This window comes from Gymnoscopelus microlampas (genome assembly GCF_963454915.1).
Source record: "Gymnoscopelus microlampas genome assembly, chromosome: 3".
NCBI classification, from domain to species: Eukaryota; Metazoa; Chordata; class Actinopteri; order Myctophiformes; family Myctophidae; genus Gymnoscopelus; species Gymnoscopelus microlampas.
Genome location: NC_139940.1, coordinates 36,471,553 through 36,492,418, shown reverse-complemented (window position 1 = coordinate 36,492,418; position 20,866 = coordinate 36,471,553). Strand labels below are relative to the sequence as shown.

The 20,866-nt window shown below is 41.3% G+C and overlaps 1 protein-coding gene across 1 annotated transcript in view; it reads right to left on the bottom strand.

The window, feature by feature from the left end:
- Window positions 1–1,215: 1,215 nt before the first annotated feature.
- The window catches only part of rnf19a (ring finger protein 19A, RBR E3 ubiquitin protein ligase), a 45,169-nt gene continuing 25,518 nt past the window's right edge, over window positions 1,216–20,866 (bottom strand). The window contains exons 3-10 of the mRNA XM_084052057.1: window positions 12,711–12,919; window positions 11,143–11,287; window positions 10,094–10,256; window positions 8,569–8,683; window positions 7,831–7,992; window positions 7,172–7,385; window positions 6,107–6,250; window positions 1,216–4,609 (exon numbers count right to left, since the gene is read on the bottom strand). Of these exons, the coding sequence (XP_083908183.1) occupies window positions 3,784–4,609; window positions 6,107–6,250; window positions 7,172–7,385; window positions 7,831–7,992; window positions 8,569–8,683; window positions 10,094–10,256; window positions 11,143–11,287; window positions 12,711–12,919 (1,978 nt within the window). The 3' untranslated portion in view covers window positions 1,216–3,783. The remainder of the gene's footprint in view (window positions 4,610–6,106; window positions 6,251–7,171; window positions 7,386–7,830; window positions 7,993–8,568; window positions 8,684–10,093; window positions 10,257–11,142; window positions 11,288–12,710; window positions 12,920–20,866) is intronic.

Genomic DNA, 20,866 nt, shown 5'->3' with positions numbered 1-20,866 from the left:
TAAGCATACATACATACATACGTACGTAGGGAAAATATAAATACATGTAATTTGCTACTGAGCCTATAAATAATCTTTGCTAATGGAGAAAAGTAGACTATAAGGTTACAATTACAGTCATATTATCTGTGACCAAGTTATATTTTTTATTAAGAAAAAAACAGACTGGTCCTATTTTAAAAATGCATGGCAAATTATTACTGTTCTATGCAGAATGATCTCCAAAGCCACAAATCCAAAGCAGTTCAACAATGACAAAGTATTCTGGGCTTACAGTCTATATATCAGCCCCATGTCATGTGACACAGATTATATCGTTTTGCAACATGCCATGGCATGGCAAATCTGGATTACAAATAAGATTTAGTTCTGTTTTGCACTAAGTCATCCATAAAGTCTAGCAAGCATTGTAAAGGTGTCTTCGCCAATTGGGAATGACTTTTAAGTTATGAAAATGTCCGGGCCTGTTATTTGATTTGAAATATGAGCCATCCAGTCAAGCACAAACACTGGTCCAAGATTCTTCTTCACAGCAGTTTTAAAGCATTCCTACAAGCAGCCATTCACACATTGGAGAGTAGCAGTGTCTGTATGAGATGTGTGCCTTTGTTAAGGGGTCCAGTGATTTGTGTTGATTGTACACGTTCCTCAAGGTTAGATTTATTTATGATGTTTAACACTCAAAAATGCTACATAGCTGAGACTCATGTGAACCCATATTGCACAATTTTAATCTGTTTTCCATACAAACCAGAAGTGGTGCAATTAAGACATTAAAACAATAATATAACATAGTAATATATGGTTTTCACAAAGCTGCAAATCTATATTATTTTACTGTTTGTTAATAAATATCCAAACCCTGCGGTTAGGATTTCTCTGAATCAAAGTTATTTTTTTTAAATACCGTATATTATGAAATTTCAATGAATGTATCACATTTTACATTCAGGGAGGCTAGTGGGGATCAGAGGCTACCTGATGCAATAACTGCATGTGTTTTTAATACTATATTTCAGTAGAGATGTACATGTGTTTCAGAGTCCAAATGAAAATGGTTATTTATCAATTAAGTGGGATAAATACTTTATACGCAATATGGATATAATTGTGAATATATTATGTTATGTTAATGACAGTTGAATAAAAACTGAACATTAATAGAAAGGACCTGTGTTTTCTAATGAAACCTGAGACAAAGACCACGAAAGAGAATCGTATTGGGTTTTTTTATTTTTCAGATATGCATTTACACGCATATTGTAAAGCAAATTAGCAAACAAATATACAAATACCAAATGCCATTCTTGACAAATTACAAATTATATCTGGCACTAGTGTTCAAATTAGAGTAAAGAAACGGGAAAAACAGAACATAGAAGTAGGAACCAAACAATGTTTACATGTGGAGGAATGCAGCATGTAGCCTCATCCTCCAAACAAAACTGAATGATCGATCAGAAAACAGACCTGGATCCAAAATACCATTCAAAATGCTTTAACAGTTTTAATTAACATCCGTGTCTTCAAATTGCTGAAACCAGTCATTAGATTCCAAGTAAATGGTCTCTTAAATTAAACACCCTGACCATCGAGTCCCTATAGACAGACTCAAGCAACTCAATAGTAATGTTCAATTCATGCTCTGTCATATGGCGGTGTTGCACGCTGAAAAAGCCGATCTACAAGCTCACAATGTGTTGGATCCTCAACGAGTTGTGAGCTTGTAGCTCGGCTATTTTCTGTACGCAACACTGTTGTATGACTGAGTATAAATCGTGCTGAAGTATCAACAATAGGATTTGACTCCAGGTCTGGTCAGCAGCACCAATTGGCAACACAAACGGGAATCACAGGACAAATCAACAGGATAGGGAAACCCATAACAAACAATTGCATGTATCCCCATAAACTTTGTGCATCGCAGTACAATGTAAGAATAAAAACTAACGGTTAACAGTGCAGGTGCCTAGGGCCATTCTGCGGCCTCAGTAATTTGCGTAGCATTTTGTAAAGCATGTATAAAACAGCAGTCTGTATCTATGTGTGTATATTTCCTGGGTCTTGTCTTCATTCATCCCTATGGTGTAAAAAGGATGCACCATACTGTCTACAGGTGACAGACAGACATCAAAGGTACTGTATAAGGACTAAGATTTAACAAGAGCCTGAGTGCTGTCTTTGGTAGGCAATTGAAAAGTCTTCATTTATAATGTCTACCACAGTATGTACTTTATATGTATATTGTATAACCTACTACCATCCCTCTCTACATAGACATTCTGAGATCTGTCCTGTGTTTGTAGTATTAAATCTTGAAGACACGGTGGAGAGACGCGGACAAACAGAAAGAACCAGCTTCTTGAAGGCACCATGAATTAACATAGATAGTAGATATCAAAGTTATCTTATACTCAGTGAGGTGAGACCATCAGTCTGAATAACAAGACATGAAACTTTTTTTTTTTTTTTTTTTTTTCTTTTTTACAGTTTGCCAGAACTGACCAACCCATTGGCTAATAATAGTATTATGATGACTGAATTATCTCCACAAGGGCCTTCCAGAGACCTTCTATAGCACTGAATAGTGGACAGCAGTCAAACTGCTCCAATAATCCCTCTTACTGACAACATCCACAGAACAAAACCAGGCCTGGAGTTTCCAAATGCATCTTAGCACTGATGTGGAAATCACTTTACTGTCGCATGTCTGTAAGGAAGTTGCAATGCAACAATTTTAAGTAAAAAAAAAATCAAATAAAAATAGGACTTGGGGCCATTTCCCTAAAACTGGACACTAAACAAATTTACCACCGGAAAGACACATGTGGCCACCTTATGAGAAACTTAGTTCTGGAAATAAAGCAGAGCTTTCAGTGCTAAAATGCATTTAGGAAGCTGAGCACACCCAGCTGCATTATTTCTAGACTAGAGTGTTTGTTTCATGTCACATCCACAAAAATCAAATAATAAATACATAAAGAAAACAGAGGAGACCTCTGTTACTCATATATCAGTTTGAAAAAAAAGAAGAAAAAAAGACGATGAATCATATTGCCTGGTCCCTATTTGAGTAATTCTTTTGGAAAGCTATAACGTTAAGATTGCTGCATGGTGTTTGCATCCGCATTGAAAAGCCCAAATAAAATAGTTAAACAACCGGCACAGTGGTTTTATATTTGTTAGAATTACACAGATCAAAACAACGGCAACCAAATCAGCGGGCTGCTCTACGGTACCAAGTGGCAAATGAGTCTGACAAGTTGTACTGTAAACTACACTGTAAAATCATCCTGAGTGTTCATTTAACTCTTGAGAGTGTACGAAATTGGATGCACAAGGTTTTAGGTTTGTTTTTAAATTTATGTTTGTAATTCAATAATACAATTTGAACACTGCTTGTACACTGCTCTATTCTTACACCCTCAGAGTTAAACTAACACTCAGGCTTTCACTGTGTGGCGTGGTGGGAGAGTAGTCTGACGTTTACACAGGGGGAAACACCAGCATTCACAATCTTAACATTTTCTCACAACAATGCTGCACTTTAAACATTTCTCATCCATTCTAACGAACCTCCTAACAGCCAGTGGACATGGAACGTTTTTTTATCCTCCAAATATTAGTCAAATGTTTTTTTCCAAGGAAATAAATCCCAAATCACCATCTCCCTTTAGAAGGGAGAAAATGCAGTTTAAACTTTTTAAGCTATGGTGGTTAGTTAGTGGAGAGAAAAAAATATGTTAACTAAAAAGATGTCATGGGTCTGCAGCACTTAAGGTATTAGATTTCAGTCTGTATACAGGAGTTCTTGGGCTGCTGCTGGGGTTGCGTCTGATGCGGTGGTTGGTGGTGGTGTTGGTTGTTGTTATTGTTAGTCTCTTTTAGCAGCTCTCCAGTGTTGATTTGAGAGTCGATTTGAGAGTCCAGCTCAGCGGGGCACACCAGGTTGACGTTCTCCTCCGTGATGAAACAGAGGGGGGACAGCTCTGCACCATGGCCTAGGGAGGAGGTGGTGGAGGTGGGCGAGTGCGGCGCGACCGCAGACCCCTGTCCTTGTGACGAAGTGGAGGAGGGCACGGGGCAGGTCTCCAGCCGGTCGTTTTCCACCTCGGGCAGGGGGCTGACAGTGGCGAAGCGTGTGTGGTAGTCGCCGCCGCTGCCAGAGCCGTGGCTACAGGACGTCTTCATGCTCTCCAGGTCGGAGCAGCTGAACTCGGAAAAGTGGCTGGAGTGGGAGTCGGCCACCGACGGCAAGCTGCCGCTCAGCGACGGGGAGTCGAACTCGGAGGAGTTGGTGCTGCGCTGCTCCAACAGCTGAGCGTCCATGTCCTCCCGGGTCTCGTTGATCTTGGTGCCACCGCCCTTCTTGCGCAACTTGCCTTTGCTCTTCTTGCCCCCAGAGCCGTTGGAAGAGGAGCAAGAGGGCTCCTTGGTCCACTTGGCTGAGGCTCCTTTGACATCTGAGGAGGCACAGCCGGAGGAGGGGCAGGTCCAGGCACAGCGGCCAGCTTGGCCACCGTCATCCACACTGCTGCCACCACTGTGGTGCCGCAGCTTGGAGGGTTTCGACTCGATGTCCACCTGCACCTCCATACTGTTCCCATCTCTGCAACAAGCATGAAGGATAAGAGTGAGGTGTGTGTGTGTGTGTGTGTGTGTGTGTGTGTGTGTGTGTGTGTGTGTGTGTGTGTGTGTGTGTGTGTGTGTGTGTGTGTGTGTGTGTGTGAGAGAGAGAGTGGATTCATGGTATCACGTGTTCCTTGGGGATAATTGATTAGACCACTACAGAGAACAGAAGTAACTAGACGCGTCGCAATTCAGGGCAATTGCAAAGTGTGGTTGCGCCGACGCGGGTCGCGGCCGCCGGGACTCGAGGAATACGCTGGGAGGAATACCGTCGGAGGCTGCGCCAATTACATTGTCACGTCACTCCTGAGATCGCTTGCGTTTCATTTTGAGAGGATTGATCCCCCCAAAATAAGGTTTTTGCATCAAATGGTCACATTTTGCGCATTTGTGGTGCCCCCCTATGGATCAAAGTGGAAATGCTTTTGGGGATTTGTTGAGTAAACCACCCTTGACATGTGATTCAAATGTGGAATTGATTGGACGTTTCGTTTGTGATTTTTGGCCTTTTTCGTAAAAGAGGCCCCTTCCGCTAACTTTGGAAGCCATTTACGGACGAACGGTAATGACTATCAAAATTCCGCTTGTTTATCGCATTGATCCATAGATCATGTGTACCGATTTTTGTGAAATTTGGACAAGATCTGTAGGAGGAGGAGCTAAAAGTGTGTTTTGAAGAAAATTCAAAATGGCGGAAAATCTATCCAGACGGAAATGGGCGTGACCTATATGGGGAGATGCGTCGTGACCCAAGGAATCCAGGGAAAAAAAACATTTTGATTTTACGACCTACGGTTCAAGAGTTATAGGCCAAAACGTAAAGTGGGCTGTTATAGCGCCACCATTTGGCCGACTGGTGTGATTATTTTTTAAATAATTTTGCAATAAATTATGAACCTCCCCTCCAAGTCTTGTAACTGTAGCCCTTACAGTTTCCGAGAAAGAAATACTTGAATGGGAGTTTTTGCAATTCCCATTGAAGTGGATGGGGAAATTTAATGCACTAATAAATCAATATCAATTAAACTATGCAACCAATCTCTTAGCAAAATACAAGTGCACGATTCCCGGGGGAGCCGGTCATTTTGACATATGCCACTAAATTAGGAAAAATAAACTGTGGGAGGAGTAGCGGTCCGAAAGAGAAAGAAAGAAATAAAGTAGGTGGAGAACATTACATTACATTACATTACAGTCATTTAGCAGACGCTTTTATCCAAAGCGACTTACAATAAGTGCAATCAACAAAGGTAGGGAACGAAAGCTACTAATCACCAGAGGTTATAAGTGCATTTTCTGCAATAACAAGCAACCAAGAGCATACCTAGCGCTAAGGTAAAAGTGCAATATATCAGCTACCTATTTCCTTAAACAGATGAGACAAAATAGCTAAGTCAATAGACAATAGTCTGGTTGCCCTGTTAGGGCAACCACACTAATAAAGGTCACTAGATGTAGCTTGGTATGTGACATTTACCTGTCAAGAGGCATGTAGGCATTGAGAATGGATCCAGCCATTGCTTTGGTGCTAGCGTTGTCACTGATTGTCCCCAGGCTGACGGTGCCAGACTCTCCACTCAAGCTGCAGCGCTCCTTCTGCACATCTGCCTGCACCTCCAGCCTGACAACATGGAGGAGCAACACAATACATGCAGTTGAGAAGAATGCAGGTAAACAGCAGGAATACAGCCAGCTGCACAATATGAAAATTAAATCATACTGCATTCCTTTATAATATTACAATTGTGAATTGTGCAATAAAAATATTTCAATTCTAACATTAATCATTATGTCCTTGCTCCAAGGCAAAGATTGTGAGATCTACATTATTGTTAATCATTACAATAATTTTAAATGTATTAGCAGGTTTATGGCTGAGGCAGCCAAGAACATTTAAAAAAAAAAATATTAACAGCAGTTTCAGTCTAATGAGATTGGTTATTAATACTATACATGTGCCTTCTTGAGCTTCACTCATATGGAGTAACTTAATTTTATTTAACTATTTGGCGAATGAGCTTTGAGAGTGCTTATGTTCTTTGCTCTACTTTTACTTGCTACACATACAGGTCTTTGTGGCGTTGCAGAGTTGGTTATTTCTTCTTTAATCATACTCTTGTATGGGTTAACACAGACATGATGCTGTTGCGTGAGGTGTGGCAACAAGTTTGTTGTGTTGTCTCAGCATGTTGCAATGTATAATTATTATTATGGCCTAAATCATCCTTATTTACTGCAAAAACATAACCCCCCACCTTAGCTTTTCTACTCACTCTGCCATTCAAAAATGACTGGCTTCTACAACTACTAAGAGCACATCTCATTGGCCAGGACAACTTTAACTCAGTGTGCGATTAATGCAAAAGATAATCGAGTGTGATTCTCTGACGAATAGCTCACTGGCAGATATGCACCAATTCAGTAAAGTATTGCATTATTCAATATCGCAAAATATCAATATGAATTCAATACATTGTACAGCACTAATACCAGCAATACATCCCTCCAAACAGCCTGAAATAACACATCCCATAAGGTGTACCTGTTCAGGTAGTTGACCATGGCGCTACCCGACAGGCTGCCGGTGATGCTGGCCCCAGCCAGGGCCATGGTGGAGGCCGTCTCACTCAGGTTGTCCCTGATCGTTCCCAGACGGTCCATGTGGCTGCCACTGGCACTGAGGCTGCCGGTCAAACCACCCACACTCCCCTCACCAATACTGGGGTTGTTCCTCGTGTCGGCCACCGATGTGGTGTCTTAAAGGAAACAATGAGATGTGACGATCAGGACCACTGTGTCCAATGTTCAGAAAAGAAATAGGGAAATGCAATCAGCTCTTTAATGTATAAAAGAAAAGACAGACTGAGATCCCTCAACAAAAGGACTGAAGTTACTTCAAATAAGGATCCCTCTCATTTCATCTGGACTGAATAGCCCTTAACATAAGAGTGTTAACTAGAAATGTACTCATTTAATGTATATGTGATGCCCAACATGACCTAACTTGCTCTAAGAAAAAAAAAAAAAAAAAAAAGTAAAAAAACTAAAGAAAAGACAGAAAATTGTGACTTCACAGAACACAATATAACAGGATAAAATATACACAGAAATTATGACTATGTCAGCAAAAAAAGAAGAAAAAAGGCAAATGGTGTTGTTGCTGACTCAGAAACACACAAGGTCATGTTTCACAACTCTCACCCGTTGCAGCCACCCCGCTGCCCACGTTCATGTCATTCTCGTCATCAAACTCGATGCGGACGCCTTTGCCGTTGCCCGCGGACACACCACAGCCTCCACTGCGACACAGGGAGATGGGCACCACGCCATACACGTACGCCAGCATGATGGGCACTCCAATGCCTGGAGAGTGACAGAGAGAAGACAAATGCACACACAGACACACAAGGACACAGAGACCAGGGTCAGAGTATAGCAAGGCACTGAAGACACCAGCAGAGGCCACTGCACCACCAAATAGAAAACCACCATCTGTTTGAAATCGCTCAGTTTCCGGATATTTTATGTAACAGCTCAGCTGCAAGTTCAATATGCTTTAACAAACAAACATAAGCTTCATATTATAATATAATCTATAATGTGAAGTTTAAGAGTAAAGAGTCCAAATTCAGCTAAAACAAACATGAGACAAATCAATACAAAAGTCTGCCAATCAAAATTCAACCCAGACAGAGAGGAAGCAAGGGAGTACTAGACAGTGATGTGGACAGGAAAAAATATAAATAAATATATAGAGTGAGAGAGAGGAATAAACAATGAAAAAGAAGAGGAAGTATAAAATGGTCGAGACAAGGCTGAGAAAAAATCAAAAGACCAAGAGAGAGTGAAACAGAATTAAGATGGGGCAGGGTTTCCCATCCCGCGCGTGAAGTAAGAACAAACTGGCCACCATGTGAATATTATGGCAAATAGACTGACCGACAGTGACTGCTGCCACCACCGGAGAGACGATGACGGAGAGCGTCACTCCACCAGCGATGACCAGGTTCCTCTTATGGTTGGAGATGTCTTTGCCTTCGTAACGGTTGTGGATCTGATGAATAGAACAGGGAGGGAAATCAGAGGGTCCTAATCTGGATAACTTTTCAACAAACATCAACTCAAGGTAATGGAAGAAACCTAACATAATACATTTTCATAGATATTCACAAGCAAATATTTACTTAACACTATTAGCAACGATTCAGTAATGACTTTACATTCTCACAAGGGGGATTCCTAAAACTAAGTTTCACAACACAGTTGACAGCAGTGTTGTGTTCACTATAAACATAGTAGAGAAAGGTTAAACAAGATGTTTTATTTACTACCACTTCATAGCCTTCTCTGCTTTAAGAAACGGCCTACAGTGGTGTTTGAAAGGAAATATGAGGGTTTGGGAGCGATCAAGCGGTTGTGAGCCAAATTAAAACCGCAACTTGTCATGAACATGCCTTACATGTTTAATGGCCAAGGCAGCAGTTACACCAAGATTAACAGGAAACCTCCACGTTCATTGTGAAATATGCAGATGATTCATTCCCAGAGATACATTCATGTGAAAGCTTCTGAAAGTTAAGGTTTAGTCAGTAAAGAAAAGCTGCTGCTAGCTCAAGTTGCTTCTTGGCAGGGGCCGGAGGGAAATTCTAGAAACTTCCCAACATTTTCACTTCATTGTTCCACCACAAAAGTTTTAATAAAACCGGCCTGGGTGATAGATGAGTTGCATGATATAACGCAAGCACTGAAATCTACACACTCACACCACACACAAATACTGTACATACACAGACAATGAGCTATTGAGAAATAACTTTGGCAGCTTGTTGAAGAGAACTTCCAGAGCTTGAGAAAATGTACACTGCTGACTCCCACAAAGAGCTACACACAACACAACTGGTTTGTGGACATTCAGAGACCATGTGTTTACTTCCATTAACCACATGAACCCTAGCGTCCCTATTATAGGCCTGTCATAATAGGAGAACATTCTGTGAAATAGCAGCAATTGATTATTTTCACAATTTGACAAACAAAAGTATTATAGGGTTAAAGTGGTTAATGATACTGATAACCAGTAATAGGGGCAGTTTGAAAGTAGAAAAAAAAGAAAAAAAGATTCTGAAATGCTGGTTGAGATGTGGACCTGCAGTGTAGGAAGTAATTCCAACAATTCAAGAAAACAATGTGATAAACTTGCAGAATAGAAACATCTTTTTACGTAGTTGGCTTCAGATAAACCTCTGGTACAGCAGAGCTACAGACTAGGGCCTAGGCAGTTCTGGTCGAGATAAATCAAAACTCCGGTCAAAGTACATGAGACAGATTTAGTTTATAGTCAGTTCTGCTCTAGTCTTCACATTCCTGCCCGCATACAAGGTAAAAGGAGAAGCTTAGAAAATGTAATTAAACTATCTGGGTGTTGGTCTTACTGAATTAAACATTAACCGTGTATGAGCCTCACCTTTCTCCCGACATACACAGGGATGCCAATAATCATGGCAGGGATGGCTATGCCGGCGATCAGGGCAATGCCAACCGGGGCGCCCACCAGGGTGCCCAGCTGCCACAGGATTTTCTTCTTCCTGCTCCACGGCTTCTTACCCCAAAACGTACAGCCTGACGGACTGGAAGAGACGTTACAAAAAAGAAAAAAAAGAAACATGACAGAAGAGTGAGTTATATTCTACTAGTACACAAGGTGTCTCAGTTGACCAGAACACCAAAAATGGACATATTAGAAATAGACTTTACTGTTTGAGCAAAGTGTGAAATGTGTGTTATTCAGATTTTAATGATCAAACTTCATTATCTTACTAGGGGGGACGCATGTGAATGAAAACGCATTAATACTCAATTATTACGAGTATTTTTCACATATAAATACCAAGTCGAAACAGCCCAACAACCCATTTTAATGCATAGCTCATAGTTTAAAGAACACTGGCTTTGAGGAAAAGATGGCAATATCAGGATCACATCCTGTCACTGACAGATTTATCCATTAGCCTTCATATACATGTTTTATAACTGTTTTCCCTATGCCGTTTTTATATCCTGTAGCTACCATAAAACTGCTGTGTTGATAGCTTTATCCGTCTGTGGTAGTGCAGACTAAGTAATTAGAAGTAGACTGTATGATGTGTGTGTGTATGGTGTGTGTGTGTGTGTGTGTGTGTGTGTGTGTGTGTGTGTGCGTGTGTCTCCACAGTGAAAACCACAATTGCTTTTATGTCTATTAAAGACTGCTAATTAGAATAAGCATAGAACAAGTAAATCATTTTACCACTTTCAACCTGACATCCCTGTTTTGGGCATGTCGTTACAGGTGAAGATTTGTTGTTTTTGATCAATTCAACAGAACAGCCTAATCTGATCACTTGGAAGATCAAAAAGAGCTTGGTTGGTTGGTTGCCCACCCCTGCCCTAAGTAGACCAGAGGTCAGATTTGGGCAAATCATCTGCAGATATGCTTCTTATTGAATTGATACGCACATGGGTGAACATACTGACCTCAGGTAGTGCAGATCAGAGATCTCCTTCATGCAGAGCCAGCAGAATTCACAGCCGCAGACGGCACAGGTCATGTGGTTACAGCTGCCGTCGTTCATCTTGATGATGTAGGCGGCACAGCGTGGACAAGGCTTGATATCGTCAGCTGAGGACCAAGGAGAGACCATGGGGTCAGAGGGTACAGTATATGTATACCGTTAAGTTTACACAATCATTTGAAAAGGACCATACTGAACCTGTTTTCCCCCAAACCTTTGTTCAGTTTTCTTTATTTTTCTACCCATGTGTATTGTATAGTCCCTGTCACTTCCAACCCCTACTGTTGGTATTGGCGAAGGTGTGTCCCCTCCGATACACGTGACGTAGCCAGCTGTGTCTTTTCACCCGAGAGTGTGGTGTTTCACCAGGAGGGCGCAATGCATATGGAGGAACGCACTATCCTTCCAAGAGCCACACCCTGATGAACAGGCACCCCAACCAACCTGTAGGAGTCACTAGTGCAGTGACAGAGTTGGCCCTCCCCACCCGGCTTCCCACCCTCAAACGAGGCCAATTGTGTGCGTTGCAGTACAGTACAGTACAGGAGGCACCGTAGAGGAATTGAACCCCAGTCTTGGGTGGGCCTCTGCACCACCCAGACGCCCCTGCATGTTTAAGCTCACTGACTACAAATCCCCCATACCTTACGTTATTGTAAGGCTGGGTAAAATGGGTGAAATTATTAACAATTCCTATATGTAAAAATCCATTCTGATTCATAATGACCCATCTTTGTTTTTGGGGCGGTGTAACCGTCCCCTGTAAGTGAGTTTTGGACACTGACCAATCCTGCACCGTGATTGGCCAATAGTCTACAACGCAGTCTACAACCCTAACCCTTCCACAGTCAATGCAAATCTATACTTTTGCAAAGTCAGCCAATCACATTACAGCTAGTGTCATCACCACTAACTGTAATGTGATTGGCTGACTTTGCAAATTCAGGACTGTGATTGGCTAGCGAAACACATGACACATGTGCAGCCCTATGAATAGCAGTATGGACTTAAAAAAAAGTCATTTATCCTTTTTCTTAAGTGAGTCATGTTGTGACTTTTTTAAGTGAGTCATGTTGACCACACACCGCCCACTTCACACTGGGTGTGATTTTTTTAAGGAAGTTTGATCACAACCCTCTACTCGTGTAAGGCTTCCGTCTAGTTTTATTAATGCCTAGTAACCTATCAACCAGAAACATTGCTTGACTAAACAACAACTTGAAACAATGGTTGGTTCTGTCCGTCTGTTATAGACAGCTTGATGAGGTGGGAGTCTATTTCAATGTAATAAACATTAAGTCAATATTAGGAGACAGAAAGTATCTGAACAAGGAACAAGTTACTGAACAGAACAATATGAAGAGAAGTCTACATGCTTGCAAGCTTGTAAATGTGTAAGCTATATGTGTGTATATATATATATATGTGTGTGCCTGTGTGTGTGTGTGTGTGTGTGTGTGTGTGTGTGTGTGTGTGTGTGTGTGTGTGTGTGTGTGTGTGTGTGTGTGTGTGTGTGTGTGTGTCTCAGACCTGCAGCTCCACTCTCTTGGCTATAGCTGAGTGAGGAAGATCGGACAGTCCTCAGGCGGAGGCTCTGGGCCCTCTGCTGTCGTGCTGCGTCACATGTCTGGTTGGGATGCCACAGCTGTTTACAGTGGTAGCAGAACTCTGTGCCACAGCCCTCCCGACCACAGGTGATCTTGGGACAGCTAGCACAGCCGAAGGCAATCACTGCATACCTGCATGGAGGGAAACATACCCACAAACAGAAAAGGTCAATGGGTGCATTCTGATATATATATATATATATCATTCAGAAATTAAGAGTGGCCGGAGTGTTGCCGCTCTGAGATCAGTCAGTGCGCACATTGACCACACCGAGGTAAAAGAGGGGTTGTCCTGAGCGTCTAAACATTGGAGAAGTCATTGTGAAAATGCGATGGTTGCAGCTTATTTGTTACTCTAGACAATATTCAACATGTACTGTTTACGTGAAACAAAACAGGTTATAATCATAATATACATGGGAGGAATTTTAAAAGATGAAAAAGGCAATGTTAGTTAATGAGTATCAATTACGTCCGTTAGTAAATTAACTGATATCTAAGTGCTTTATGATAATACCAGAGCGCTCTGAAATCTGAGCAGAGCACAGAGGGTATAACCGAACACTCCCAATATCTACTGCCAAAGTGATATTTGATCAGTCTTGCCCTTTTCTTATTTTCATGTTTATGGTCCTGGTAATGGTGTACATAATGTACATAAATCAAAAACATGTTTTCAGGAAACTGGCTGCTCCCATGAATTCTGCCAAACAAAAGCAAACTGGAAACCATCTTAAAGTTCAACAGCCAACTGATGCGTATAAAACAGAGATGCGAAGAAAATTGTGAAAATGATAAGCAATGGAACAAAAAATGCTTGCCACATCTTACACAACAAACGGCTTTTTATAGCTTTGCGCCCTTATTCAGGTACACAAATCACAGCCTAGTGAATTCTGACTTAAGTTTATTTTTGTTGAGAGTAAATGATTAACAGGTGTGCCTCCTCATACAGTAGATGTTGGCTACTCTGACACAATCTCTGTCAGTCAAATAGCACACAATTTAAAATGTGAGAATGGACCCTTTTCACAGCAGCCATTTTGACAGGTAGGTAAACACAGCTGATGGTAATAACATTAATTGTGGGGGTGGTTCATTTACAGTAGGTGCTTCAGCATGAAGTTCTGTGTAGTAGATGTTTGGCACAGTACCAGAAGTACCAGTCCCTCACCAGTATTACCCTCAGATGTGTTTACCTATCAAAATGGCTGCTGTGAAAAGGGTGTACACTGTACAGGGCCTGAATTTCGAAGCGGGATTGCGGGTATTGCATTTACAGCTATGTTAATATAATCAGCCAGCATGAATGCTGGAGGACTTGTTGAAAGCGCTGTATAGACAGACCATACGTCAACCGTGCGCCCTCTCCCCCCTCACTCTCCAGAAACATTCATGTCTGCCTCTCTCTACTAGGCTACAAGCCCCACTCCTTATAAGCTGGATAATGCTTATTTATACTCAAGCCGTATGATGGCAGATCCAGGGATTCCGCCAGACCACCGAGAATGAAATGGTCGGCACCGAGACTAAACGTATATATACACACACACCACTATGGCACTGCAATATGCTGTTTTAAGAATGTTAAGTTATCAATGTTGCTACAATTGAAATTTACAATAAGTACGAATCCATAATTATGGAATATGTAAAAAAAAAAAGTTAAAAAATAAAAGTAAATGTATGTGATCATGTAAAACATAATTGAAATAAATGAAATGAAAATGAAAAATATATTACATAATGTGTCGCCATTTAGATATTTGGCAAAAATATGGAGGTATGAATTGTGTCCATATTGTGCAGCCCCAGTGTGCGTGTGCGTAGACACGTGCACCCCCTCAAGTAGCACGTAGACTAATTTGTTTCCTGTAGGAAACCGTGGGATCTATAAGCTTGCGACCTGATATTTTCGGGCATCATCATCATCATCGTACGACAAATTACAAAATCAGGTTCAAATGTCTATTCCCTCTTCCTCTGTTCTATCTCTATTTATCTTCTCCCTTCCACATTTTGTTCGTCTGTCTGGTTATTTAGTTCCTCTCTCCATCCATTTCTGTGAAGTGTTAATTCTCTTTTCATATCATCATCATTATGAACGTTTCATCTTTGTCCCTTGTGCATTCTTTCCAAGGAGATGTGTATAGGACATACAGTAGTAGACACGTACTGTAGGCACAGAATGCATAGACCGCATACCAACCGTACCCATGCTCATACATAAAATCTACATTATAAAATAATTCTAGTGATCTTTAAAATGAATATTAATGAAGTGCACATAATTTCTATACAGCTTCTGTCCATTTCTCATCCTCTCTCCCTTTCTCACACAAACACATTCTATTGGAGCAGAGTGACAAAATGCAATCATGGTAAGACCTTTAGTTATAAGCTCACCGCTAGCATTCTTCTTAATTGTATATAAATGGCCCTTATGTGAAGCATTTAACCCATTCAATCCGGGAACGCATACCGTGTCATTTTAGATTTATTTTGCTATAATCATTATTTTATCTACAAATTCATGGCGTGGCGCCGAGTGCCGCGCTACAAGCTTGTAGATCTGCTATTATTTTGGAAAAATCGTGAAAATTATATTTTTTTAACTCAAATCTTTGCTTCTGGGGATTCTACAAATATCTTCTAAATCCTAACAGTTAAAAAAATAATAATAAAAAACTTAAGTTGCAATAATATCACCATCTCAAAATATTTAGTTCCAGGGACCCGCCAGAAGCAAAGATATATACTGTATATATTTTTTTAAATATAAAAAATATTCATTTTGGGGCTTTTATGCCTTTAATGATAGGACAGTCGACTGACAGGAAATGGGGAGAGAGATGGGGAGTGACACGCAGCAAAGGGCGTCGGGATCGGGAACCCGCGACACGCTGTCAAGCTGGCATTGCAGCATAGGGTGCCTGGACCGTCTGCCACGCCGCGGCCCAGGCCACAGACAAATCATGTATTCAAAGATTTGCACAAATTTTCACGATTTATTTTTCAAACATAGCAGATCTACAAGCTCATAGCACTGCACTCGGTGCCGCGCTATGAGCTTGTATATCTGCTATTTTTTTAATAGCCAAAGAAATCTAAAATGACCCAGACGCTTTCCCGGATTGAATGGGTTAACAGGGTAATTCCCCCAGTTTGACATGCACATGCATTAATGAGGCTCAAAGTTCACGTGACGCACACTTTACTGCATTAAGACATGGCTATGGCCTAGCTACACCAGTTTAATATATCGCCGTATTCAAAACCCATGTCAGGTATCTTAGAAAACAGCAGGCCAGACAAGCACTTTCTCTCCTTCTGCCCATCGGTATTGTAATCTGTTCCTAGGGTGCTTAGTCCTCTGACATGAGTAATGTGGCTTGGGTCTGTACTCAATCAAGTCTGTACAGTGTGTGTGTGTGTGTGTGTGTGTGTGTGTGTGTGTGTGTGTGTGTGTGTGTGTGTGTGTGTGTGTGTGTGTGTGTGAGAGATAGAATCAGCCGAGGCTTTAATGAGCCAGCCAGCTTGCCAATATACAGCAGGCTCAGGAGGACTGATGACTCCGACTCCACTTTATTTGACATTAATTTTAAACTTAATGGAAAATGGACACTTAAGCATCAGCCATTATTAATGGCCTGTTCATATTCTTATTGATCAGATAGTAGCAAAGATTATCAAGGAGTTGTACTTGGCCACACTGTCAATATATAACTGAATATATAAATATACGATGAACGAAGACTCCTGGCTTAGTTTTAACCAAGCAGAGATTCTCAGCAGGCTCTGACCATGTTAAGTATGAATAAAGTAACATCGACCTATCTGAGCTAGTCTTCATCTGTGACACTGGAAAAGCTACAGAACATCAAGTGCCGTTCCTCATGTTGGACCGACTAAATGTGAGGAAGAATCTAGCACTGCATTCTGTGACAAAAAGCACTAGGTTTGACTTGTTACCGAGGCTGTACCTTGTACACACAACACATATCTCCACTGACACAAACTAAATTGTTGTACATTTTGCTTTGAGAGTACATTGTAAAATTCTGAGTGTCAATAAATCAATCGATCAAACTTTATTACAGCCGAGGCCAATAGGGGACATACAAAACAATATAACTCAAGAGTGGAAATTGGCATGGAAGGGTCATTTTTTGCACTCTTGAGTTAAATGGGCACTTAATATTTTATAGTGAATGTATGTATGTAGTGTAGCCTACTTGGCCTGAGCGCCTATGTTGTGTCTGATTGCAGCAGACACACAACCCCCCTCCAGTGTCTCCCTGACTGACCCAAGGATCAGGTTTCTGTTCCAGAGTCAAGGGGAGCCTGGGAGACTTCCTCTCCGCTACAGATCACTTTACTAGAACGCAGACGGACACTGACCAAACAGAGAGGGTCCTACTTGGTAAAACCACCGTGCTGAAACACTTGAGCAGACTGCAGAGTGGGAAGAGCCATGTTTTTTTAGTGTCGCGGTACGAGTGCTTACTATGAAGTCAGCCACTGCAACTCTCACTGAGCCCAACCTTCCCCACACCCACAAAAATGACAAATCGTCAGCCGTGTTCTACAACCATCTGCCACAACAAACAGCCCTTTTTCCCCCCTTGTTTTTTTTTTATGGGCTACGCACAAAATCCCTAACAAGTATTACATCACCAGTTGCAGTATGACCAACTGCTGTGACACACAACTTTATACTTCAATCTGAAAATCCCCCAAATTGCACAACATACAGTTTTAGAATAACAAGTTACTGGGATGAACATGCATCACATTTGACAAAATCCCCTAATAGCAGGTACTATGATTCCAAATTGCAGCTGCTTCTGCAATGCCAATTACATCCAGACATTCTCAACTTTGACCAGACATATCCAGAACTGATTGCCCCTCAAAGCCAGGCATTGATCCCTCTTTCCTAACCACGCTCTGCCAAATGCAGCATCTTGAGAAAGCAAGGCCATGGGCTACTAGGGCACATAAATAGAAAATGTCATTTAAATCAATGTTATGTCAGTGGCAGTGCAGACAATGGTGGTCTCACACTCCACTGCTGTCAGGAATGTATTCCCAAACTACCTCTGAGAAGACGCACTGCTGATCTAGAACAAATTTGCCTTTGTTTTAATGATTAATTTGTGTAATCACAGATAATGTTAATCAGTCATTTTAGATCAATAATGTGCAAATAAAAGGTACATGTCAGGCAAAATGTCTGATACCCAACTGAACCATAGGAGATGGGACAAACTCAAGCATTACACAAAAATAACCGACCCAAACATGGAATTGATAGCAAAACATACTAATGAACAGTCAATTTACGTGATTTTTATTGCTTTTAAACATATTAACCCTGCCGTCCCTATTTTGTGCATGTCATTATAGGTGACAATTTTGGGCATTTTAAATAGCATTTTCAAATAAACCCGAGTATAAAATAGGACTTAAGTGGTTAAACTGGCTGTGGAATCCAGTGGCCAGATGGATGTGTGGATCAGCCCCAGAACCTCCCAAAATGCATCCAGAACCCAGGAGAGAACCCAGCTGTCTGCGTGGGTTGGGAGGGGAGCAGGACAGAACCAATGTTTACAAAGGGAGATTACTGGTCCAAATGTTGAGTTCTGCGCACTCCCACCCCCAAAAGCCTGTCTTAGCCAATAACATGTTAAAAACTGGGTCATAAACCTTTTTGTTTTTCATTAAAAGGTGGACTAATCTGAGATCTCTGAGGCTACAGGAGGAATGGGCGAGGAAAAAGGAGTTTATCAAAATAAGAGGCAGAGAAGTAGGAAAACATGGAACGGGGGGGAAGAACCCTGTGTTTTCCTTTGGACCACTGAGGGGTGCAAAAATAACGCTTGATCTGTGGACACAAGAAATGCACATTTATCATCCCTGACAAACATTCTCAGTGAATAACTGACACCAGAACTCTCAAACAAGCACTTGTCTTTGAATGTGTACACAACACATTGGTTGGACTAAATAGAGCAGAGGAATGTGGACGAGATAGGAGGGAAGGACCCATTTGTGGACAGAGAGTGAAAAGACTCTGAAGACAGGTGTGGAGTGTGTGGACACTGGACAGACATTGATGTAGTAGCCATTGCCTTCAATCCTGTCAACATACTTAGCTTGGTTAACCCATTAAGATCGGGAATGCATCGGTTTCATTTTAGATTTCTTTGGCTATTAAAAAAAAAATAGCAAAAAGCTCATAGCGTGGCATTGAGTGCTGCGTATGAGCTTGTAGATCAGCTTTTTTTTTTATTGTGAAAATGTGTGCAAATCTTTGAATATATGTATTTTTTAAAGCGAGCATTTTAACTTAAATTCTACAAATGTCTTCTAAATGCTAAACGGTTTTCTGAAAAAGAAACATATGTTGCTATAATATCAGTGGTGCGCCAACTTTTTCATGTCAAGGACCACCCAAAATGATATGTATTTGGCCGCGGACCCCCATCTGAAAATAGTTTGTTCCAGGGACCCCCCAGAACCAAAGATTTGAGTTAAAAAATATATATATATTCAAAGATTTGCACACATTTTTTACAATTTCTTTTTAGCAGATCTACAAGCTCATAGCGCGGCACTCAGTGGAATAATAATGAACTGCACATTTTGTAAAGAAAGACGGGATCAAAACTAAATCAAGGGCTCTTCAATTTCCTTTAATATATTTGGTTATGGTTTTGCCCAGAGCAAAGGCAGGACACCCTACAAACAACACATCCAATTGACTGACGATTAAAGGTTCCTGTGACTCCAGCAGCACAAGGTACAAACAGCATTAGAGGCTCTTAAGGGGACGGAGAGTTTTACAGCCATCTGAAACAATTCCTGGAAGAAAAGGAAATGGCTGCCAGCAGCACTCTAAGTTGCAGGCCTTGAATAAACTTGTGACATCGTCAAACAGAAAGAAGCCAATGCCAGAAAAGTAACCAAGGGTAAGTGAATTCAATGCAGTATATACCATGCATTATGCAAGATAAAACATCCATGCAAGAGACAAAGAGAGAATGTTTTGGCTAAAGAGAGTACGTATGTACACTATAGTATGTGTGATATGAGAAGCTGAGATACCCGACGGTACAACTGAGTTCACACTGTGTTTCACAATTCACAATTAAAATGTACCTTTGTATTCTCGGTGACCCCACAACAGCTCCATTATAAAAGGCCAAGTCGCATCAGTGTCACTCCATGTCCTGGATGAAGCCAGTTCATGTAGAAGAAATCATCCCATTGTCTTTAATATGAAAATTTGGTCATCCTACAAATGACTGTTCCATGGTTTATTAAACTGTGAGTCATGATTGCTAATGGGGTGCGCATACATTTCCATTAGTGGGCTGCCATGGGATCATGGATCGCAGGGTGTGAGATTAAATTACTCATCTGGATACCAAGTTGAAAAAATTAAAACAATTTTCTTTATATAAAAAAGGGGGGTCCTGGACCTTGACTGAACTGATATTACAGTTGAGTCTGTGGCTGAATCCCAAACGGGCCTTCTCTTCTGCGTCTATCCTGTTCTGGTCGCAGTTAAAATTAATAAGTACTTAAGAGTCAACATGCTGACGTGTTCCCTGCTCCTCACTGCGGCCAGCCTGACCTATGTGTGTGTTATGATTAGCCAAGAGTTGGAGGATTTGGACACATGTCCACTTGGCCCCACCAAAATGAGCTGTGGATTTCTCTCACACTCACACACACACACACACACACACACACAGGATGATGGCCAGACAGACATCAGCCAGGAAGGGAATTAGACGGCTACGCATAGCACAGCATAGTCGGCAGATTACTGCTTAGGTAGAGAGACAGAGAGAGAAAGCCAGGTAGAGAGAGAAGCAGCCAGCTGCTGCAGAAAGAGAGATGAGATAGGTACAGAGAAATGAGCAGGGTAACAGAGACAGGCAGGCAGCCAAAAAGGGATAAAGACAGAGAGACAGAGACAGGCAAGAAGAGAGAGTATCAAAGAGAAACAGACGAATGGGACTTCAGTACAGTGTACTGTGGCACACCCATTCTACTGGATCCACCTGT